The sequence below is a fragment of the Dendrobium catenatum genome, unplaced genomic scaffold, assembly GCF_001605985.2.
Source record: "Dendrobium catenatum unplaced genomic scaffold, ASM160598v2 fragScaff_scaffold_1347, whole genome shotgun sequence".
In the NCBI taxonomy this organism is placed as follows: domain Eukaryota; kingdom Viridiplantae; phylum Streptophyta; class Magnoliopsida; order Asparagales; family Orchidaceae; genus Dendrobium; species Dendrobium catenatum.
In genome coordinates, this window is record NW_021319809.1 from 782,780 (window position 1) to 808,041 (window position 25,262).

Below are 25,262 nucleotides of genomic sequence, written 5' to 3' on the forward strand. Positions count from 1 at the left end.
AGAGAGAAAATAGAATTTGGGATTTGGAGGCTGTAAAACATTTTTCGGTAGTTGATCCAATTAAAAAATTTATTCGTCTCGTTGTAAACAATCATTGCCCTTTTTTATTTTTTAAGGATTTTGTGCATTTGATATTGTTTTGATCAAATTTATATTTTTGTTACAGGAAAATGAGAATAATTTTGTATTAATAAAACATAACTTTTAATATATTATAGATATTGATATTATAAACGTTTTGAATATTTATTTGAGATTTTTTGTTGGGTGGTTTTGAAAAACCTGTGATTTCTACATATTCTAAAATTTATTTTGCTGCTAAAATAGTATTTTAGTTCTATTAAAGATTCATAATATTATTATATATAATATTTGATAATTTGGTTAATTTTTGATATTATGAATTTATGCTCAATAGGATTTTTTTGTTGTCTGCTGTTAGGACATTTTGACACTTTATGAATTAAGCATAATTATGTTATATATACTATAATATATTAGTAATGAATATAGATATGTCTCTATTACTATTATAGTAGCGTGATAATAATGTGTGTTTGTGTAAAAGATAAGTAATGACTAATTAACCTATTTAATTTGTTGGAGATTGATTGATTTATATATGACTGTGGGCTGACACGTTTTTCTTTAAATATTGTGGTTGGATGTTATCTTCTACTGATTCATATGATATAATGATTGACAGTTATAAATAGTTATTGTTATGCTGATGGACAAATAATGATGATTGTTTATTGAGCCAACGAGTATTGACTAGTAATGATTGATTATTAAAAAAACATCATGATAGCTAGAGCTTCTTACTTATTTAATGTGACTATTGAAATGCATATTACAGATTCATTATTATTGTACATCTTTACTAATATATATTTTTTAAATTTACTATCATTGTACGGATTTGTTATTATTACATTATTTTACTTATACGACCACAAAATTTACTAGTGCGATACAGACATCGATACTATTATTAAATTGTTACGTATACTGCTATTGATTCACTATTACTATTACTGTTATTCATTCATTATACTAATAATGAATGTGTGACATATTGAGTATGTGATATACTGAGCATGCAATTAAGATATTAATTTGATACTAATATATAATATTTAGATATCATGTGTACATTATTATAAGGTTTTACTATATTGATATAATTTTGACAAACTTTTACCAATGCTTTAATTTTACAACTTTATATAATTTTTTTGTTGATTGATAATACTGATATGATGACTGCTTTATCGATTCGACACCCATTCTGATTTATTGGTTTACAGACCGTACTGCTTTACTAAGATTCTATACTGTACTATTTTACTGTTTACAGATTCTACTGATATTGCCATGAGTTTTACTGTTTATACAAAAAATTAAGATCATCTAAATGTTACTACTATGATTTGACTGTAGGCATGCATATTACTTATTTGTTGTGCTTTAAGTTCAATTGTAGGATTTAATTCCTTGTTGTGCCATTGAGCTCATTATATGTGGTTAAATGATTTAAGATCATGGCAAGATAGTAGGAGTGTGAGATTAATCAGGATTTCTTAGGTTCTATTCCGCTTTATTTTAGTTATTCTTTTTTGCTCATGGTCGAATAGTTTTAATATGATTGTATAGATCCTACTACGTATATGTTTGAGAAATAAATATAGATGTATATATTGATGTTTTGATCGACATTTTTATTTTTACTAATATTTATATTGATAAAAGAAATTATGTATCTCTGATTGTTATTTATTAAAAGATAAAAAAATAATTATTCCAAATTATAATTCGGGGCATCACATTTGCTATAAATGAACATTTTTTAGATAGTATATTTAACTTCCTTAATGACACCAATATACATAATGCCTCAATACCTAAAGAGGAATTTAACCTTACTTTCTTATAGTTTTAAGTTAATCATACACAATTTGAAGCACAATAGAGCAAACTAATCATCAAGAATATAAAAAACAAATGTAAAGTGCGTAAACCAAAAATTTACTTCCCAAAATAATCATTTACAAAAGTCCAAATTTTAATACTTCCAACAAAATGTAAATATAAATTGGGCTACAAAAATCATAAGTACCTGCCAAAGCCTGGCTTCCTATCAGACTAGACCTACTTGATAAAATCTTTACCTTTGCCTAAAATGATATAACAATGAAGTGAGGTTATAACTCAGTAGGTCAACCTCTTTTCTCATCGTGGAATTCAATTCATAATACCGAAAAAGAGTATAAAAGAAAACATAAAAGTATTGTTTAGCTTAAAATTTTAGATGCACGAATGCACTTATGAATGCAAAATACATATGTATTGATGCACCTTCTAACTCCCAATCTTTTACCTCCAACATCTTCAAGACAAGTGCAGAGTAGAGTCACCTCCCTCCTATTTAAGATAAGTGCAGAGCAGAGTCACACCATCAATTGTGAGCTATAACAGATGGAGATTAAATAAAATCTATATTAAAAAAATGAACAAAATACATACTTGTAATAGTAGTTTGGAACCTTGTTCGCACTTAAAATTATAATATTTCAACTACATTAAAGATCATATTAATCTTTAAAACTAAGGTTAAGTCAAGTTTGAAAAACAATTGAGCTTTGCTCAACATTTGCTTAAACAGGTTTAAACATGATTTAAATTTGATTTAAATAAGGTTTAAACATAGTTCAAATAAGGTCCGAACATCATCTAGGCTTAGTTCAAACAAAATTAAAACATAATTTGAACATGATTTTAACATATAATATGGTGCCTAAACGGGTCGGATTCGGGTTGACCCGTTTATGCTCGGGTCAAGTCGGGTTCGACCCGAACCCGACCCGTCGACTCGAATTGAGACCCCTAGGTTTTAAGGTATGAATAATATTCAAAACTTTTATAATAAGTGCATACCTTGTTTATTTTTTGAAGATAGGGTTCTTAGTTATAACCAATAACCATTTAAACTTAAATAACAAAAAATATAACATTACTAACGTTGAAAAAAAGATGGTCGGAATCGGAACCTAGATATGCCATTGTGAAGCTTTCTCTTTTTTTGATTTTTGACAAATATTTATTATTAATTTATATATATATTATTTGATTGCATATTAATAATTTTAATTAATAACTTTTTTTTTATCAAATCTAATTACAATAATTATATTATAATTAGTATAAATAATATCCCAACTAATCATTAATTAATAATTTATAAAACTAATTAGATATTATAATTTTCATTTTATCAAGTTTAATCATAAATATTAAATTTTTTAAACTAATTACTAATTAGTACTATTTTTTTTTTTGGGAAAATTAGTACTAATTATTAAAATTTATTTAAATGTAAACTTACCGATCCGAATTCATAAAACCTTCGATGATGCAGCGATGAACAGTCGGACCATTGTCTTTCTCCCTCGTTACCTCTACCCCCGAAGGCTTCGACGAAAACAAAGTCTAGAAGTTGCGACGGAAGCTTGCTAGCGAAGGTAACCTCTTCCTTCTTCCTCCCTTCTCAATCATGATTCTGTTCCTAAATTCTGAATATTTGTCGAAGCAATTCATTTATGGATGTTCAATGAAAAACCTGTCTCCTTTGACATGAAAAATTTGTCTCCTTTGACGCTTTTTCCTTATTGTCAGATGAAAAATAAGTGTTCTTGTATGTAGGTTTGGCCTGTCTAGGTTTTCCTTTCCTCTTCTCCGATGTTTGATTTCGCCGGCTGTTCGACTTCTTCTGCTTCGTTGAGGCAGAGTTTTGAACGAGTTAACGCGTTCTGTTTGGTCGGAAGTCTCGCCACCTTCGATGACGTTCTTCCTGTTGGGTCGGAAGTAACGAAGGGGCTTGCTCGTTGCGAAGGTAACCATCTTTCTCCCTTTCGAGCGCTTCTTTGTTTCTCCCTTTCGCACGCTTCTTTGTCCAAGTTCCATAAATCTGTCGAACACCAGGGTTTAATTAATCTGAGATTTGAGATATTTGATGGAAAAATATATAGAGTAAAGAGGATATACATATGATTTTTATTAATTTAGAGAAAACGTATGATAAAGTTTCAAGAAAAGTGCTTTGAAGAGTTCTAGCATTGAAAGGGGTTAATAATGCTTTTATTCAAGTCATCAAGGATATGCATACAAGAGCCGTTACTTATGTTTAAACACAAGGTATTTTGACTAAATATTTTTTATTTCAGTTAGATTACATCAAGGATCAACTTTAAGCCCATATCTTTTTTGCTGTAGTCATGGATGTTCTTACTTGTCATTTTCAGGAGGATGTACCTTAGTGTATGTTTTTTGCTGATGATATTCTTCTTATTGGAAAGACTAGAGAGGGTCTTGATGAAAAACTAAAATTTTGGAGGTCAAACTTAGAGTCTATTGTTTTTTATTTGAGTGGATCTAAAATTGAATATATGGAGTGTAATTTTATTTGTAATAGATATGCTGAGAGGATTGGGATATTGGGTGATCAAGTAATTAAAAAGAGTGCTCATTTTAGATATCTCGAGTCTATTGTTCAAATTGATGGTGATATAGATGGGGATATTATTAATAGAATTCAAGTTGGATGGTTGAAGTGGATGAATGCATCAACCTTGTTGTGTGATAGAAAAGCACCCCTCAAATTTAAAGAAAAATCTAATAAGATGGTGGTGAAGCCTGCAATGCCTTATGACATAGAATGTTGGCCATCAGAAGAGAAGTATAAAATTAAGGTAAGTGTTACAAAGAAGCGGATGCTCAAATGAATGAGGGGCTTTACACTTGGAATTAGGATGAGAAATAAGTATATACATGAACAGGTTTGAGTAGCTCCAATGACATATAAGATTAGAGTCACCTTAGATAGTTTGGTCACATAAAACGTCAGCCTTCTGATAATCTTGTTAGGAGAGTAGGTGTCTTAAATGTGGCTTATGATAAGAAAGGTAGAGGTATACCTAAAAGCATTTGGTTAAGAAATATTATAAATGAACTTTTTTATTAGATTTAAATGAGAATTCGACTCTTAATAAGACACAATGGAGGAAAAAAATTATTGTAGCCGACCCTATGTAGTGGAAAAAATGCTTGTTCTTATTGTTATTGTTGTATGCTTATTTTGTGCATCACATATTGAATTTGCATTATTGAATCCTACAAGTTTAGATACCTTGCATCACAAGTCACAATACATTCTCGTGTGAAATGTTTTTTTTTTCATTAAAAATAGTAATCAATTATGACTCAACTATATTAATTTCACCAGTCAAACTTTAATTCGTAAGTGTTGAATGTGTACATGATTTTTTTTTTATTTTTTTACCTATATGCTCCTATTTTTATCATATTTATGATTTTTTTGTTCATAGGTAAAACATTTTGTAGGTTATGCTTTTATTATTTGCATTTAAACACCATTTAAACCTTTGCATTGGTTGAAATTCTAATTTCATTGTTAATTGATGTCGACTTTATAATTTTAATGGTGGCTAAGATTTGTTTTTGTGTTCCAGGCCCCAACATATAGTTTTTCATGTGTGTGTGTTTATATATATATAAATATATATATGTGTATATATGTGTGTACATCTGTGTATATATGTACATATGTATACATATATATTTATTTGTTTGTTTGAATGCTTGTTAGGTTATATCATTGTTATCAGTGTGTGTGTCCCTTTTTGTTTCATTGGACTTTTGTACGAAAATCATGTTTCATCGTTGGCTTGCTCAAGTGTTGAATTTTAAGAGTTCTGTTAATTTCAATGGTTATCTTTTTGAAATGTTCTTTAGTTTGCTCTTTGTGTACATTGACTGCTCATGCTCGCCCATTAGCTCCTCCTCTCCACCTCTCCTTTTACCACCTCTTCTTTTCACTTGTTTTTTTATTCACTTTTACATATGGTTTTAGATTGCTCACATTTTTTGGTCCTTTAATCATCATTATCATCATTCTTTACTAAATTTTTTGTATGGAAAATCTTTGAATCCTATTCATTTCAGATGAATATAAAATATAGTTCTCATATGAATTACATCTTGGTTTGTACCTTAGAGTTATAATTTTAAATTTATATGTTTCTTTAAAAGAATTATAAATTTATTCTACCCTTATTGTGCATACCTATCTAATCCTTCTTCAGGTAATTAAATGGATCATGAGGTTTTGCTTGAAGATTTGATCGATAAGACTGTTGATACTATTTTTCAAATTTTTGTGGACTTTATGGCAAGGTATCTTTGTTTTCCCTGAGTTTTATGAATTATTTTGCAAATTTATTTTTTCCTTTCTTTGTTTTATGGAATAATTTTCCCATTCCACCTTTACATCATGCCCTTTAGTTTTTGACGATATAATTTATAGCATATTATAGTATAATAATGATCTTAGAACCTAGAACTCAATTTATGATATTGGCCTTTGTGAAATAGACAACCCTCTCAAGTTAGCAATTCACACTAACACAAATAATTTATTTTCAAGCTTTCATCTTTTAAGTATAAATGTGTAAAATTGATTATTTCTTGTTAGATAACTATATTTTTGTTTTGAACAAACATCTCCAAGTTGGCTCTTACAAGGGACAAATGAAAACAAGATGTACTTGGCATGATAATTATGATTAAGAAAGGGTCATATATGCACAATACTAAAGAGAGGAAAAGTTACTAACATAGTAACATGCTTTCTTAAAATAGGGCTGAGAATGAGTCAAATTTTAAAGATTGCTTGAAAGTCGAAACGTCAATTACTTCAAAGTGATATTGGATTTAAATCAACATACCTACCGCGAGGATTGAAATCAACATGCCTACTACTAGTGTGGTGGATTATGGACTCATTACGTAAGGGTGGAACATCACGAGAGGCTTTATGCTGTTACTTGATCATTTGAATATGAGGCCTTAATTTGAATTGAATTTGACTGCCCAGTTAAGGAATTTTGGAAATTAATTAAGGACTTGAATGAAATTTTAATATTTAAGTTCAAATTTTAGTTATTCAAGGAGTTACTGAAATATTTTATGAATGATTTAGGGTATGAAGAGATGTGGTTTAGGAGAGAGAAAGGAGGGTGATGGGCTTAGCTTCAAAAAAAATATTTTCACTTAATTGTTCTATATAGTAAAGAGAGGATCTTGAATTTATTTCTCCATAGAACATGGGGAAGGAAGGTTGGAGTCTTAAAAAAATTGCATGAATCACTAAATTGTTTTTTGAAATGTGAGGAAGAACCCACATGTAGAGAGAGGTAGGGCATACGGGGAAGAGAGAAAGTGTAGGAGAAGAATTATTTGTTGGAAATTGCTGTAATCAAGAACAAATATATAAGAAATTGATAAAATATTAGTGCAAAGTCAATAGACATTTTGATATGATGCTAACTTGTCATATGTTACTCAATGAAATAGTAAACTCTATAGGAAAGATCAAAAGAAATAGAATAATAATACTCAAACAGGGAATTCTCAAGCTGTTGGTGTTAATGCTCTTGTTCTCAATACATTGGGATGTGAAGGCTTTAAGAAAAATAATGAAAAAATTGAAGCTAATGTTGCAAGAATTGTTTACTCAATTTATTAGAATTTAAATATTAAAAAATTATAATAGAAGTACATATAAAAGACCTTTTATATGAAAGAAAGAAAATCCTAATTAAGGATGAAAGCATTGTTTCATGATTTAACTTATTGTGATTAATCTATGAGAAATTCAACATTTCTAAACCAAAGTAGCTAAATAGTCAAAACATATTGATGTACTGCATCACTTTATAACTATTGGCATCTCATGATAAATTAGCTCCACCCTATTGTGGCCTTCAATTCTAGAAGCAATCTATTCGGTGGTTGGCCAACATCTTGATTTTTGCCTCTGTGTGGGGGCGCTAGCATTTCTGGCCTTTTCACCCATCAACCTATCGCTTATGATGCCCTTGTCTCTTGGTTGGTCCATTATGCTCAACGCTTTTGTAGGTGGTGCTAAAGCCCCTTGATGCAGGACATTGTCCAGCATTCCAGGATTGAGTAACTTGCTGTCCAGAGTTTTCTGGACATAGAGATGTGCTGTCCAAAAGTTCCTGCAGCCACCAACTACTGTCCCACCTGGTCGGAAGGTTCCTAAGTGCTGTCTCCACACAGAACAGCCATCAAACATCTGTCCAGATTCCAGAATTTTTTCCTTACAGCTTTGTTTCAAGTTTAATCTTGAAAAGGGTGGATTTTTTTTCTTCTCTCATTCCTTCATCGTTGATCCTTGTGGCTTTAATTGAATCATATAAATCATGCAACACTCCGCTAAAAGCTTAGTGTTTAGTAGGAAGTGTATGAGAGATCTTTCATAGCACTACTCTTATTGTTAGATTATGGATTTCTTGTTGAAAGCCATCTCGTATGCAACGTCAAGAGTAATTGATTATTACGTGGTTTTTTACTTTTCGCGAGTAACTTGGCCTAAGCTTGTGTTTACCGCTCTTTGATTTTATTTCATTGTTTGAATCATCATAAAGCTTTAATTAATTAGCTCTTACTCAATAAGCGTGCAAAATCCTTATCTACATCATCTTTGTTATTTTTTCCTGCATCATCTGGTATTAGAGCATGGCTAGCATGCATTACTTGTGCTAAAAGTCATCCTAGGAGCTTACCTAACCATTCTTATGTATTGTTGTATGCATATCATCATTTAACCTAGTTTAAATTGCTGTTATGCTTGCTGTCCACATCATTCTTGCACACATCTAGTGAATGTTAAGATAGTTTCTTAGTGTCTATGTGTTGTCCCTTACATCTAATCTTCATTAGGTTTCACTTAGCGCTTCCCATGGACCCGATAGAACTTCAAAAGAAGTTAGATGACCTAGTTAACCTAGTGGGCTCTATAACTAAAACCATGAAAGAGAAACATGTTGACTCTCCTAACTCTAGGTATGTGCCCCATTCGGTCAATCATGTTAGTCGGAAGATTACCCACTCAGCTTATCGTCCTAGTCATGAGCCCAAGTCTCAACAATCTCACTTCGAGTCACATAATCGACTACCCACCTTTGATGCTTCATCGAATCCTTACTACTTTAAGGAATGTGATAGACAGTTAGAAGATTATTTTGAATCACGTGATATTTCTGAGTCCCACCGGGTGAGCATTGCAAAGGCTCGCCTAAATAGTCATGCTCGTCAATTTTGGATGAGGGTAGAAGATCATAGAGAGTCTCATGGTGAATACCCTATTTCTGATTGGAAAGACATGAAATGATAACTTAATTTAAAATATCTCCCTCTCCACCTCCACCTCCCCTTACCCCAACACCTAGTAATCTTCATCTGGAACCACCTTGCCTCTTTTGTTGGGATAAACCGTGGACATCACTGTGGTCAAGACCATCCAACCCTTAGTAGCATAAGGGTTGCTGCCCCACCCTGTAGGTCTTCGTCTTCTGTTGGATCAATCCCACATGACTCCCCACTTGGGTTGACTCCTAGCCATCCCAGTCCCCCTTGTCTGAGCACGCATCATCTCTGCATGGTGGATCCCGATTTTCCTCACATCATGAGTGATTTTACCACCTTTCAATTTAATGTGAATTATGAGGCTACCCGACCTTTGGCCTCCCCAATCTTTGACCTTGCAAGTGTAGTGTCAACCAAAAAATGCATTACAAAGAAAAAGTCCCTTGAACCTGAAACTGAGTGCTTCCATTTTGTGAATGCTAATGATATCATTGATGACGAGGACTTCTTTGAGGATGAAAATGAAGTGATTGAATTAGACTCCCTGCATAACTTAAACCCTAATGTAGGAGATTTAGAACCTTTGAACATTGATACTTTAGCTCATCTTGATCTTAATCTCATCAAGGATATCCCGTTGGATAAGGTCTGCTTAGATGATATTAATTTGTTCCCGAAAGAAACTGATCTGACCTTGAGCATATTGAAATTGAATTCGGAAGATAGTAATCTGAATCTGAATTATTCTGAGTCTAATTTGGAAAATGAGCATCCTCTTGTTTTATTGGAGTCTATTGTAGGAGTTGCTCCTTTAGATTTACATTTGAAAGAGTGTGTCTATCTTGATCGGGCTTATCTCACAATTCCTCGTACTAACTTTAATGTTAGAGAGAGTATTAGCCCATACTTTCATGTCACCTCTCTAACTGTTGTGCCCACATTTGTTCTGGACACTCTACCCCATCTTTTGAGTCTCATACCTGCTGGTGACTCCTTGGGCTATCCCATTATGGTTGTGAGTCAGGACCCATTGTCTGATCATGTTCATGATTCCTCTGTTATGTCCTACATATTCTTGTCCTTACCTGTTAAGGACCAACTCTCTCATAGTTGGATAATTTTGCTAGATTACCTTGCTGCCCCTAGGAGACTATCTATGAACCTAGTTGAAACTCCATATGGGAATATTCTTTTTGCTAAGGACGTCTTCATTGCTTCTCCTACACCCGTTCCCTTAACATGAAAATCTTATGTCCTCTCATTTTGTGCTGATCCATCTTTATTCATATTTATGTGCGTTTGTGAGCAGTATGTGTGTGTGTCGATTTTCGTCCAAAAATTTTCCTCCGTTTTAAAACTTTGTGTGACTTCACAATCATGTCAATCATCATACACACCGAGTCTCTTGCATTCTCATTTGCATGACTTACATAAGGAAACTGCATGCAAAATGGAGCAGAGCAACATTAATTATAAGCTTCTTGTTGATTTTAAACAAAGATTTAAAACCTTAGAGGTTGGTGACTCAGTGATGGTGCAGATTCGTCCGGAACGGTTCCCACTAGGAACTGTTAAGAAGTTACATGCCAAAAGTGTGGGGCCATTCAAAATAATCAAGAGAATCAACGACAATGCTTACGGGGTGGATCTTCCTGCAGAATTTGACATTAATCCCTCATTTAACATAGAAGATCTGGTTGCCTATGAGGATCTCGAGTGTAACCCGCCAAATCCACTTCAATTTGAGCCTCGTGTGACTCCACCTTATTAGAACCCAAGCTTATCTCCACTACCAAATGTTTCTAAAATACCTATAGCGGAGAAGGTTGGCATGATTTTAAGTGATGATATTATTTCTGCAAAAGAGGATGGTCGAAGAAGGTATTTGATTAGGTGGAGAGGTAAATCAGAGTCAGAGGATACATGGTCAGAGCGCGAGGAGCTACAATGGAACGACCGAGATGCACGAGAGTTCTTAGGACACCCACTCGACGGAGTCGAGTTTTCTCCACCCGGGGAGAATGATGAGGACATCAGAGATCTACAACTACGATCGTGCCTAATTATTTTGATCTATTTTATGTATTTGATTTATTATTGTTCTTTTCCCTTTCTACCCACACTAGAGGGCTTTGTCTTATGTATGCCATAGGGGCAATAGTGTCTTTGTTATTTTCCTTCATGTATTTGGCTATTTAAAGCCTCCCTCTTCTTCTTGGAGAGTTAATGAATGAATATTATGAAAAATTTTTTATACTTGTGTGCTTTGAGAGAGTTTGAGAGTTCTTGGAGAGAGCTTTGGAGAAATCCCTAGGGAGGGAAAACGGATCACCCATCAACTTTGGAGACGGCCGGGTTTGTGGTTTGTTTTATCGTTCTTGCCTTTCAATTTCTCTTCATCCTAGTCATCGGATCTCCTAATCCCCCACCTTTCCACTGGCCAACCGCTTCCACCACCACACCTCAAGCCACCATCGTCCTTCCCCCACTACACTCGTCGGCCTTAACCCCTCTTCCTTTCTCGGCCAAAATCCCACCGCCACCATGACCCTACCGGCAACCCACCACCCAAGCCCTCACCCGCCGGCCCTACTTGCCCCTCCTTTTCCTTCAAACCTCTTCTAAGGAAAGGATTGAAGACTTGCCTAATTTAGATCATCTTAAATTTGGAAAGATTTCAATTTTCAAATTGAAATAAATTTGAATTTGAATTTTTTCTTGAAATAAGATTAATCTAATTTGGACACTTTTTAAATCTCTTTAAATCTGAATTTAATTGGAGATTCCCTTTAATTCTCTTCCCTTAATTAATATCCTATGTTTGGAAATAGATTTAAAGCTCAATCAATTTTCCCTCATGCATGGCCAACCCCCTTCTATCTAATTAATTCAATCAATTAATTAGATACTTACCCATAATCCTCTTTCCTAATTAAATATGCCTAAGTTTGAAAAGCCATTAATTAGTAATCAATCAAAATCTGAGATTGATTATTTAATTGGTTAATTCCCCCCCACATACATTGCATTTAGACACCCCATCCTCCCCTCTCTCCTATCTAATTAATGCCCCAATTAAGTCTCTAATCCCCTTGATTTGTTTCCAAATTGGAAACCGAATTCTTGGAAACTTTCAATCCCTTCTCCCTCCAATTTAATTTGGGGATCTAAGTAACTTACTACCTAAGCAAGCAAATCCAACCCAAGGATATTCTTGCTGTTGTTCACGAATTCCCCCCTACAATTTTCCTTAATTCACTGCACCTAAAGACCGGGAAGTCTGAAATTTTCCCCTCCAAGATACTATTCAGATTTATGGGCAAGTCCTGTGATCTGCCCAAGGATTCCAAGCCATACACACTGCTGTCCATGCTATTATAGTTGCTGTCCAGCATTCCAGGATTGAGTAACTTGCTGTCCAGAATTTTTTGGACATAGAGATGTGCTGTCCAAAAGTTTAGGGTTGGATTCTTGCAGTGAATTAAGGAAAATTGTAGGGGGGAATTCGTGAACAGCAGCAGGAATATCCTTGGGCTGGATTTGCTTGCTTAGGTGGCAAGTTACTTAGATCCCCAAATTAAATTGGAGGGAGAAGGGATTGAAAGTTTCCAAGAATTTGGTTTCTAATTTGGAAACAAATCAAGGGATTGGAGGCTTAATTGGGGCATTAATTAGATAGGAGAGAGAGGGGGGATGGGGTGTCTAGATGCAATTCCTGTGGGGGGGGGGAATTAACCAATTAAATAATCAATCTTAGATTTTGATTGATTACTAATTAGTGACTTTCCAAACTTAGGCATCTTTAATTAGGAAAGAGGATGAAATTAACCAATTAAATAATCAATCTCAGATTTTGATTGATTACTAATTAGTGACTTTTCAAACTTAGGCATTTTTATTTAGGAAAGAGGATTATATGCAAGTATCTAATTAATTGATTGAATTAATTAGATAGAAGGGGGCCGGCCATGTATGAGGGAAAATTGATTGAGCTTTAAATCTCTTTCCAAACATAGGATATTAATTAAGGGAAGAGAATTAAAGAGAATCTCCAATTAAATTCAGATTTAAAGAGATTTGAAAATTGTCCAAATTAGATTAATCTTATTTCAAGAAAGAATTCAAATTCAAATTTATTTGAATTTGAAAATTGAAATCTTTCCAAATTTAAGATGATCTAAATTAGGCAAGTCTTCAATCCTTTCCTTAGAGGAGATTTGAAGGAAAAGGAAGGGCAAGTAGGGTCGGTGGGTGTGAGGGCTTGGGTGGTGGGTTGCCGGTAGGTTTATGGTGGCGGTGGGATTTTGGCCGAGAAAGGAAGAGTGGTTAAGGCCGGCGGGTGTAGTGGGGGAAGGACGATGGTGGCTTGAGGTGGTGGTGGTGGAAGCCGTTGGGCGGTGGCAAGGTGGGGGGACTAGGAGATCCGATGACTAGGAGGAAGAGAAATTGAAAGGCAAGAACGATAAAACAAACCACGAACCCGGCCGTCTCCAAGGTTGGTTGGTGATTCATTTTCCCTCCCTAGGGATTTCTCCAAAGCTCACTCCAAAAACTCTCAAACTCTCTCAAAGCACACAAGTGTAAGAAATTTTTCATAATATTCATTCATTAACTCTCCAAGAAGATGAGGGAGGCTTTAAATAGCCAAATACATGAAGGGAAATAACAAAGACACTATTGCCCCTAGGGCATACATAAGACAATGCCCTCAAGTGAGGGTAGAAAGGGAAAAGAACAATAACAAATCAAATACATAAAATAGATCAAAATAAATAGACACGATCATAGCCGTAGATCTTTGATGTCCTCATCACCCCTCTTGCCTTACGCTTATGTTTAAGGCTTGCAATAACTTCTTGTCATTCTTAAGACAATTGTTTGATGCCTTCTCTATGTAAGGTTTCAACCTTCTCACTTTTCTTTTTTGAGAATTACTTCTCCACCCTTTAGATGACCGTGTCACTCTTCTTCATTCATAATCTATGCCACTTGTATTCTCATCTTTTTTGTGTAGCATGTATCGACATGCCCTCACTAAGATCCAAACTCATTTTTTTTCTTCTCTCAAATTGCTTGCTATTAGGGTTTTAGTTGAACCCCTAAGTTGGTCTTTGTCACATCTAGTCGGTTGGATGATTCCTTAATTCGTGGAGGCTCCTTTTAGACCTTCATAAATTATGCATGTTGTTGCTCAACCTACCTGTTCCTTTAAGAAGGTTATTGCTGAGTTGAATGATTTTGGATTGCATTCCTCTTCATCTGACCACTTCCTTTTATTTTCTCATTAAGGTTCAGCTTCACTTCAACTTAAGGCAATCATTCACGTATCAAGGCAAACCTGCGTTCATTTACATTGAAGATGAGATATGTACGCATGTCAGGCCATTTTCTTTTTTCTGTTGTTCATAAATTCTCTTTGAGTTGCCCCAATTTGGAGTTTAATAACAAACTCTTGTTAGCTTTATAGTGTTTCTTGACTATTGCTTTGGACTCATCGACCCTCTTCATGCTAATATTTTCTCCCCATTTTTATTCTTCTGAGGAGCCACTCATCACTCATATATTGGATTACATTCCCTCAGATTCATTGCATTATTTCAATCAATTCATTATATTCTCCATGTGCTATATTTTTGGTAAACCTTTATAAGTGAATGCTAATACTTTTGGTCATTCTAGGAATTTTGTGGTTAAGAGTTTTAATTGAATTGGATAAGTGTTGATTGGCTTCTCATCTCGTGGATACTGGCAAAATGCTGGATTTTAATGCATCCCATCATATTCATCTTCAAATTTTTTTAACATAATAACTCTAAATGTTTTAAGGCCTATCAAGATATTAGAAAATTTAACTATTATGCATGATACATATAATCTAATTTTTGAAACTAATCTTCTTCCACTATGGTTGTTACTCCTCCATCAAATCATATTTACACTTAAAACATATAAGTAATTATAAACTCTCCTTTGGAATTAGATTGTGTTCCATCCTCGCTGGTATCACAGAGTTGATCACTATATCATCTACAAGCAATATCATTGATTCTTATTTTCCTGATCTTAAAACATCTTAGCACCCTCCCATTTTTAAAGACATTGATGACCACAATTCTTAGTTGTCTTATAATTCATATGAACACATTTAGGATGCTGATACTTTGGTGGATAGGTGGTTTCAAAATTTATTTATTAGATGGGAGTGGAATAGAAAAAATCTATTGTTACTCCCTTGATTATGATGGTAGTGAGACCTGCAATGCTTTTTGGTGCATAATGTTGGCCATTAAAAGAGAATCATAACATTAAGTTAAGTGTTGCAGAGATGAGGATGCTCAGGTGGATAAGTGGCTTTATTCTTAGAGACATGATACAGAATGAGCATATATGTGAGAAGGTTGGAGTATCTCCAATGGAAGATAAGATTAGAGAGAGTCGTCTTAGTTAGTTTGGTCACATAAAATGGTGGCCTTTAGATGATCTGGTTAGGAAAGTAGATGTATTAGATTTGACTTATGTTATGAAAGGTAGAGGTAGACCTGAAAAGACTTGGTTAGAAAATATTAGAAATGACATTTCTTTATTAGATTTAGGTAAGAACGAATTTGACTCTTAACAAGACACAATGAAAAAAAAAAAAAGATTCATTTAGCCGACCCCACATTGTGGGATAAAGTCTTGTTGTTGTTATTGTTACTCCCTTGATTCTCATTGCTTCAAACAAGATGTTCCAAATGAGTGCTTTTTTGTAGTTTTCATGATTCAAAGAATTTTCATTATTGGTCATGTCATATTTATCATGTCTTTATATTTTTTCCCGCATATAATTCTTCTTAATTGTCATTGTTGTACTTATCATTTTCTAGTTATGATGTTGTGCTTTAAGAAAGTTTTCTTGCCACTAGCTAAGCTGTAATCATAACGATGAGGAGAATAGGAGAGAGATTGTAATAGGAACATATAGATCCTCATTTATTAGCCTATGAAATTACCTCAATTCTTCCTTTCGTCATGTACTCCCTCCCCAAAAACTTCATCACTCGTGTGAGTGTTGTACCTCAGGTAAAATCTTGAATAGCTTGAGAGCCTAACCTTTCCTTTAGTTTCCTTTCTTACTGGCAGAATATGCAAAGATACACTAAATTGGCATGATCATTCATGATGAAGGGCCGTCTTGTTTTCTTGGCAAGATGAAGGGTCAGGATGTCCCCGTAATAAGTTTTCAGATCTTTTTATCGGTAAAATAGATGTTTCTTTTGCCTTCACATATTTATACAAGAGAATAAGAACGAGAACATCTATGTTTGCAAATGAGCATGCAAATGTGTAAGTTTTGCATGCATTAATGTCTCAGAACATGGATATAGATACATACGTATTTAGGAATATACCTATGACTGTTGTATATATGAAGAAATTCAGGAACATAGACTATTGGAGCAAAAGTACAATACAACAGTGCACACACTAGGGGTGCATGAACCTGTGCAGAAAGACTAAACCATGAACAAAGATTGACTGACACAAAAGCTTACAAACGCAAAAATTTCCATATGCATGCAAACAAATTGACATCCAAATTTAAATTTATCCATGAAAGAAATTTTAATGCATGAAGGAATCCATGAGTGTATATGCACATTCAAATTACTTTAATCCATTGGTTGATTTGCAGAAAGAAGAACACGCTTGTGCATACCGTGCTTTCTTTGTTTCAATTTTCACAATTGTAATTACTTGCTCATAAAATAAAATGTGTTGCTAGTATAACTTGTGCAAGTGATGGAAGCAATTAATATTCCTTGCAATTAGTTGTCCATGGTTGATTTTGCATCCATTTTTGAGAGAGGGAAACAAAAAAAAAAAAACTTGTATATACTTCTATGTCCTTCTTTGCTAAATGATTTCTAATTATTTTTGCTTTCTAGATGTGCAAAGTTTGAAGAGCTTGCTGATGCAGGGGAAGGGTTCCTTAGAGGATTCTATCGAGAACAAGGTGAGTATTGGATCATTATAAGTTTTCTTTGTGCGATTTTGTAAACGTGTAGGTCAAGGAATACTAAAAATATGTTGAATGTGCTTATAATGGAATCAGATGCTCTTTGTTGTTCAAAATTTTTATAAGCATTGATGATTTAGGATATACATTTTTATGTATAGAAGCATATGAACTTATAAGGACTCTAATTGGGAATATTAAGTGCAATCTTTCTCTCTCCTCGAAGTTGCTTGGGGCACATACATATTTTGAAAATTCAAAATTTTCATAAATCTACAAAAGAGCTTGGTTGTGAAGCATCAAACTAATGATTAATTTACTAATGTTGTGAAATATTTGCTCATGCATATCAATTGATGATTCATTTCTTTTATATACACCTATATGTTACAAAGCACATGTGGAACTTATTTAAATTAATGACTTTTCGTAGCAAATGAAATTTAATGTTTTTTCCTCATCTTAAGTTTTTGTTTATTGATGGATGGCTTTTTGTTTTCACAAGGCCTAGCACTTCATTATATATTATTGTTGTAAAATTGAAGATACCTTCAATCAAGGTTCCTTTATTTTTGTGCTGTTTTTTCATGGTGCATTACTTTCAACTGTGCAAGATAACATTGATTATCTTACTGTCACGATTATACAAATAATCTTTGAAAGCTTGTCTCATTATTGTTTATTTGAATAGAGATATGCAGGAGGCCTCCACTTTACAAAACATCAAGTGTGGTTGATGAAGTTATCAATTCTAATTACACTGACGAACTGGCGGAATATGTTGAAGCTGGTTTTAACAAACATGAAAATGTTGTTAAAAATGTTAGTAAATGTAAGCAACTGTTTCATCAGATTATATTAACTAAAAATTGATAGGACTGTCATAAAGAGAAAATCATGTAAGGGACTGCAGCTGGACCAATAGCCATATTGTTATTTATTATATTTCTTTTGATTTCAATGCAGAGCGTTCTAATTTGTTTCATCTCATATTTTTCTTGGACATGTTATCAAAGTGAATTCTTGCAAACTAAGGCTTGAAGACTATTTAATCAAAGGTGACCTCTCTCAAGTTGTCTATGACATTCAGAAGCTCATTCAATGGTTTATCACTTTCTGCTTTTTAACTGACATTTAGCTGTAACCTGGTAAACTTCATACTTAATTTATCAACTTTATGATGCAATGTTTTTGGTAAAAGTAATTCAATATTTTTTGTTGATGTGATATTTTGTATTTTTGTTTATGGAGAGATTTATATGTCACGAAAGAAGTAAAAGAAATTAGGGATATTTTCTTGCTGTCAACTATATGGAACATATGCCAAGAGAGGAATAATAAATATTTTTCAACAAAATTTGGGAGGAAAAGTTTTCCTGTATAACATGGTACCCCAATCTTACTTTTGTGAAATTTTAGTCACAGTAAAAAGACTAGATAATATCAAGAAGAGGCATGATAATAATCTCCTAGGCAGTGTTTTAGCATTATCAATTGTTATGATCTTGCTTGTTCCCTTTTTTGTTATAGCAGCCTATTTGCTTTCTTTTCATGGTCTCGTAACTATGTAATTGTTTTTTATTTCTATTTAATAAGAAGGATCTCCAAGACTTTTTAAGTAAAAAGAATTACTACAAAGAAATAGGAATAAAAAGTACTGTCATTATAGATACAGTTTACTGTTAATCAAACAAAAGTTGTTCATATTAAAACTCCGCAAGCATCATTGTAGCTGTTTGACAAGCTCAGATGACACAAAAGTCTTTAATGTGTTATTTCATTAAAGATATTTCTATCATTTTCATGATTGTTTTCTCTTTTATTATTCCCACTATTTTTTGTTTGTTTTATGGATCCTCATTTTCCATTATTTTTTGCTGAGCACTACATCTTGTGTTAAATTAATCTGTGCAAATTTTCTTATGCTTTTCCTATCAATTTTACTTTTGATCTACTAATTTGTTCTTGCTAATGCTTTGTCTTATTTTGTTAACCATCTTATTATTACATTTTCTATCATTTCTTGTAGTTGTTCAAACCAACTAGTTTTTTTTTTCATTCCTTATTTTTAGTGATGTTTCTCTCATTACCATATAATATAATCATTCTTTAACCTATTTTTGTTATAAATCTATTGTAATCTTTATATTTTTTCCATGCTCAGCTTACCTAATAGTGGCTTGGAATATCATCATGTCCAACAACTTTACTACACTTTATTTTTTGTTTAAAGCCTCTCTAACTTCGGTTTTACTAATACACCTATAAAAATTAAAATCTCTATTTTCATTTAGGGTGCTAAGATATCTACAATTAATCATTTTCTCACAATCTTCATTGAAAATCTTATTAGAATATTTTGTCAACTTTTGTTGAATATATTCTTTTAATAAAAAAACTTTTTTATCTTCATCCTTAATACACTTCATTTGAACCAAATCCTTACTTCTCATATCTCTTTATTTGACTAACTTATATATATCTCTTTCACCATCCTTAATATCTAATCTATTACATAAATCATCATAAATTCTTTGCATCGTAAATTGCTTTCTTAGACTCCTTATGGGCCTCTTTATATTTTTCCTAATTTTTAGAGTTTTTATATTTAAATCAATTTTATAATAAATTTTCTTATTTTTTGATATTTTTTAATACATTTTGATTCCACCACTAACTATTTTTACTATGATGAGCTTTTCCTTTAGATACTCCAAGTATATCCCTTGTAACATTCTTAATATCACTAGTTACTTTTCCCACATAACATTAGCTTCCATATACACAAGCAAATTCTTAAAATATTGAATCTTACTCTAAAAAATATTTTTGTTAGTGTTCTTTAAATGCTCCATCTAATCTTAGAATAACATTTTGCTTTATTTTTTTTCCAATTCTATTAATTTTACAACATTATCCTTCAAACTTTTATATATAATCACACATACACCATGTCTAGCACCACTCTTACCTAAATACCATAGTTTATGTCATAAATTATTAATCTCCTTCGACTCCTCTTAATGAGGATATCCGACAGTGAAGAGTTTACTAGAGAAGAGGCTCCATCTATGGCCATGATTACATCACTTTATTTTTGAGCTATTATTTATATTTGATTTATTATTGTATCTTTTTTGATTTTACCCTCACTTGATGGAGTATGTGCATGTGATCCCAAGGGACACTTTTGCCTTTTGGATTTACTATTATATTTTGACTATTTATCTACAGTATTTTGGCTATTTGGAGGCAAAGGGAGTATGTTCATGTGACCCCAAGGGGCACTTTTCTCTACAATACTATTATAGAGAAGATTATCATGCCTTTGGTGGTTATGTTCTTCACCGTCATTCATTAAACACTCCTTAATCTTATTATGATGTATCTCATCACTTTATTGCCTCTATATGTTGTTTGGGTATTCTACAATAACTTATGATTCTCTCTTTCTTTTACTTTACCCTCACAAATTTATTTTTCATCGTTTTTGACGTCTTATGATTATGGTTATGTCGATCAAATCTCTCCTCATCATCATGATTGTTATCATATTACATTTAACTATCACAATCATGGTTCTTGGTGTCCCATCCAACCACTTCTTCCTACAATGAAATCCAAATTTCACACATTAAATTCATAGTTTCATAGGTTCTCTCATAGGCTCATTAGTTGGAAGAAATAATTCCAAAGGATTACTCAAAGGTTCCTCATTTTGAAGAAATAGTCCCAAGGATCCCCCAATGTAGGAATTGTTTTGGAACAATTTCACTTGATTTCATTAGTTGAATTATGTGCTAAGGGAAACTATATACAAGCAAATAACTACCTTGAAATTATTTTAATAAGTTCAAATTAAATAAGGCCACATATACAATCACATATCTTTGCTAAATACCAAACATTTGAGGTGCTTGATGGGATTATTGACCAATTAGAGGATATATATTTCTTGATTGATGGGGCAAACATGGCACATGCAAGACAAGTCCAAATATTACCCAAATGTGTCACTTACTTTTGCCAATCTTCCCTCAAGTGGCCTTCAATGGAGCATAGGCTTAGCCCCATGTTGCCATGATGTAGCTTTAATATAACCAATTCCTCGTAGAGATGCACCTGATTTCATAGCCTCACCAAAGAGGAGTATATCCCTCTTTAAATTATTGAGGTCATTGAGAGCCTTTTAAATTGCTCAGATTGATAGTTGAGAAATTTCATTAATGTAGATGTACTTATGATTGTTTCTAACCTCTGTACTTTATCTATTTGATCAAATTACAAAATATTGTTTTAATTTTGTCCCTTCCGGCACACTCCCTATCAAGTGTCATTAGATCAAGAAATCAACAATGCATGTTGTAGTTCAAATCGTTTTTGTTGATTTCCTCTATTATTGAGCAAACTTATAGTTGGTGTTGATCATGGAATAAGGTTTTGGTTTGGAATACTCCATTGAATAAATATTTTCAATGAATAAATATTTTCCTATATTCATGCAGTCTCTACATCTACAACTATCTATTTTTGTCATCTCTATAAGGTGTTAAGTGCACTTTCCTACTTAATGCATGAATTGAGTTTGGAATTTCATTTTACCTAGTATTCATTCCATCTCCTGCTCTGATAACTCTATAATTGGATGTTGAATTACAGCTTTCTCTTTCTTTTCATTTCAGCAAAAGTTCTTCTTGATGAACTTGAAAGCCTTAAGCACAATGCAATTGATATAATAAAGCATGCTATTGATGAACATTCTTCAGATTGTGTATTTAACTTCCTTCAAGATACCAAAACACAACAAGCACATTCGGTTTGAGAGGTACAGCTAATAAATATTAAATACATGTTATTTCAATTTGATTTACTGGTTTGTTGTTGATCATCATGCTTGATTGATTGAAACTCTAAGATCACTTCTTAGCGAAGTGACCTATAACAAATGACACTTGAAAAGCTAAGTGACCTATTGACTTTCAAATGTGATGTTGCTTCAGTTTCTCCCCACGAAAAAGAGTTTGTCTATATGGTTTTTAAGCAAAAATTCATGTAACATGTACCTTTTTGTCATTATTTATCTTAACTAATTAATGACATCATGTATTTTTGGTTACTTTTAATTTTTTTTTTGGTCTAATGTTTTGATAAAAGGAGCATTTTCTCAGAATTTTATCAGATGAATGCTAAGAGATTTGTTAGTCTACCCAAATAATATATATATGATGAAATCACACAAGCTTAACTTGTTACTTGTTAGATCAAAGAGCCTAAATGAAGAACTCTTTGTATCTTCTAGAACTATTTTTTTTCCTCATTTATCTTCTTTTCTTATTAAGAAAATGTTTATAGATATGACAAATAGTTTTGAATGTATAATTGCTTTCCTTTTTCTACTAATGAAATATAATAATTTATCCAAATGAAATATAATCTCCCACATAGCTCATTAATCTTGATTTCATTCATACTTATTATGATATGAATATATTGTCTTTCTTAAAACTGAAAGTAGGGATAGGAGAAAAAAAAATGAATTAGTGTTAAGTCTTCTAAAATCGAGTATTATCTTCCATGTATTAGCTTGTAATGTTCCATTCTATGTGAGCATCATGTGGCATATATCTTTATGTATGGACTACTTTTTGTTCTTTCAGGATCTCTATTTATAAAATAAATCATTATATTGTTGTTCTCTAAATGTTATGCATACAATGAAAAAAATACAATTTTATACAATTGGAGTTTTAAATATTAAATATTATATTAAAATAAAGGGCCTCTTAATTGCACATATATGAAGTAAAATTTAATCTCATTTGTTGCACATGTTTTTTTATATGACAATGCTTGTTTCTTGTAGAAAACAATGCTTATACAGTCAAGTGATCTGCAATCAACATAGTGTTGATATATTTAATTTTCACCTTCTTTGCTTTAATGTTTTCTCTAATTGCGAAATGGTTTATGTCAATATATTTACTTTGATTTCTTTTATTGTTCGTAGCCATAAACACTATAACAAAATTAACACAATATAACCTATACAACCTAGAGATATAATCAATAACTATAAGCTTTGAAATAGAACTTATTAGCCAAATAGTATATGAAATTGTTTAAGGCATATTACAAACCCTGTATTGCACTTAAAAAAAAAAAAATGCCACTAATCTTATAGTATATGCAATTATGCATTGATCCATCAGAAACTCCATGAAACAAAATGAAATGTAACGTTACGAAACTTTAAATACTATTGGTGGGAGAGTTGGTTTATCTTATACATACAACAACAACACGACAACATCAAGTCTTTATCCCACTACATAGGGTCGGCTACATGAATCATTTTTCTCCATTGTGTCCTGTTAAGAGTCAAATTTTCATTTAAATCAAATAAAGAAAAGGTCATTTCTAATATTTTCAAACCAAGTCTTTTTAGGTTTACCTCTGCCTTTATTAACATAGGTCAAATTTAATACATCTACTCTCCTAACATGGTCATCAGAAGGTCGTCCTTTTACATAGATCTCTTAAATTTCTAAACAAGTTAATTATTTTCACATTGGATGAATACTTTTGGTTGTTTCATATAAAGTCTCTCTTCATCTAAATCTCCATTCAAAAAGATTGTTTTCACATTTATCTGATGTAACTTCATAAACAAAATGACCTGTGCATGCCATGGCTTTAAAGAGTCCTCTTCTTAGAGGTTGGAGAGAATATATTATTATAATCAATCTCCACTTGATGAGTGATTCGCTTAGCAATAAGTCTTGCTTGATGTCATTTAATGTTATTTGAAAATTCTCTTTTAGTTTTGAAGACCTCTTTATTCCCAATAGCTTTTGTTACTTGAGGTAATTCAAAAAAAGAAAAAAAAGAAGAAAGAGGTAATTAAACAAAATCCCAAATTTAATATCTAACCATTGAATTTATCTCTTTTTTCATTGCAATATACCATGATATGATTTTACTTTAAACTTAGAACTGATGAAAATGTGATTCTTAACATCAATTTAAATATCTGATTCTTATAGATATACTTTATATTCAAAACTCAAAAGAAATACCAAGTTTTCTTATTTTGATAGAAGTGAGGTTCTAATCAACAAAATGTTGTTGAAGGTGTTGATCAACTGAATATTGATCATTAAGTTTGGTATTTCTCGGTTTTTTTTTTTATTTAATAATTTATTTTTGTTGTTATTGCATATTATTTTAAATTGAAATATTTGACAAGCAAAATGATTCAATATATTCGACCCTTCCATATGATGGATCTCAAACATTTTTGCGTCACTTCCTTATTTATCCGCAGTATATATATATGATGCAGGTATAGCAAGCTGTTTTTTTAATATTTTTTTCTTCAAATGTTATATAGTTGAAATTGGTGAAAGACCCTTAAAAACATAAAAGTTTGAACAATGTAGAATATATAGAATATAAATATCGTAGAATTAATAAAATAAATTTGAATATATATTATAAATTTTAATGAGTATGATGTTAATACTCTTTATTCAATATTATTCGTGAAGATGATACCTAAATTTGATAGCTTAAGTATTTTTGATGTATTATATAACAAAATGAAAAAAAAAAGTTAAAAGTAATTTTTATGAAAAAAAAACTTTAATGACTATCATCTACCATAGAAACTAAACAGCTAAAAAGTTTTTCAAATATATGATTTTAGCTTACATCATGTTAAAAATACTCATAAATTTCAAATTCTTCCAACCTAAGGTGGTAGAACTACTCCGTATAATCACTTACACTCTGCTGTCCTTGATGACAGTATTGAAATTTCATATAGAGTATTTGCTCATAATATGTAGGTAAATAATGACTCCTCAAAAGTTGTTTCATTCTAGCCCATTTTCATACGTTGCCTCTCCCTTCCTTGTGCTGAGCTTGGAACATTGTTTCCACCATGCACTAGCACCGCCCCTCAACCGGCACATCACATACTTACTTGCTTGTTAAGTGGAATGTCCATATACTC

The 25,262-nt window shown here is 32.3% G+C and overlaps 1 protein-coding gene across 10 annotated transcripts; it reads left to right on the forward strand.

The window, feature by feature from the left end:
* The first annotated feature begins 3,397 nt into the window (after positions 1-3,397).
* On the forward strand, positions 3,398-22,215 carry LOC110108024. Of its 10 annotated transcripts, none has more exons than XR_003702456.1 (7): positions 3,398-3,521; positions 3,703-3,892; positions 6,162-6,252; positions 17,178-17,245; positions 17,940-18,080; positions 18,215-18,396; positions 21,908-22,215. XR_003702456.1 is itself a non-coding variant. In XM_028699609.1 (7 exons), exons 3-6 carry the CDS (start codon positions 6,170-6,172, stop codon positions 18,384-18,386), a joined length of 414 nt encoding a protein of 137 aa, XP_028555442.1. In that variant the 5' UTR covers positions 3,398-3,521; positions 3,703-3,892; positions 6,162-6,169; the 3' UTR covers positions 18,387-18,396; positions 21,908-22,215. The 10 variants fall into 10 exon arrangements, 5 of the variants coding, with proteins under 5 accessions (XP_028555442.1, XP_028555443.1, XP_020694173.1 ...); XR_003702458.1 differs by having other exon boundaries at positions 21,931-22,215; XR_003702457.1 differs by having other exon boundaries at positions 18,215-18,306.
* The last annotated feature ends 3,047 nt before the right edge of the window (positions 22,216-25,262 follow it).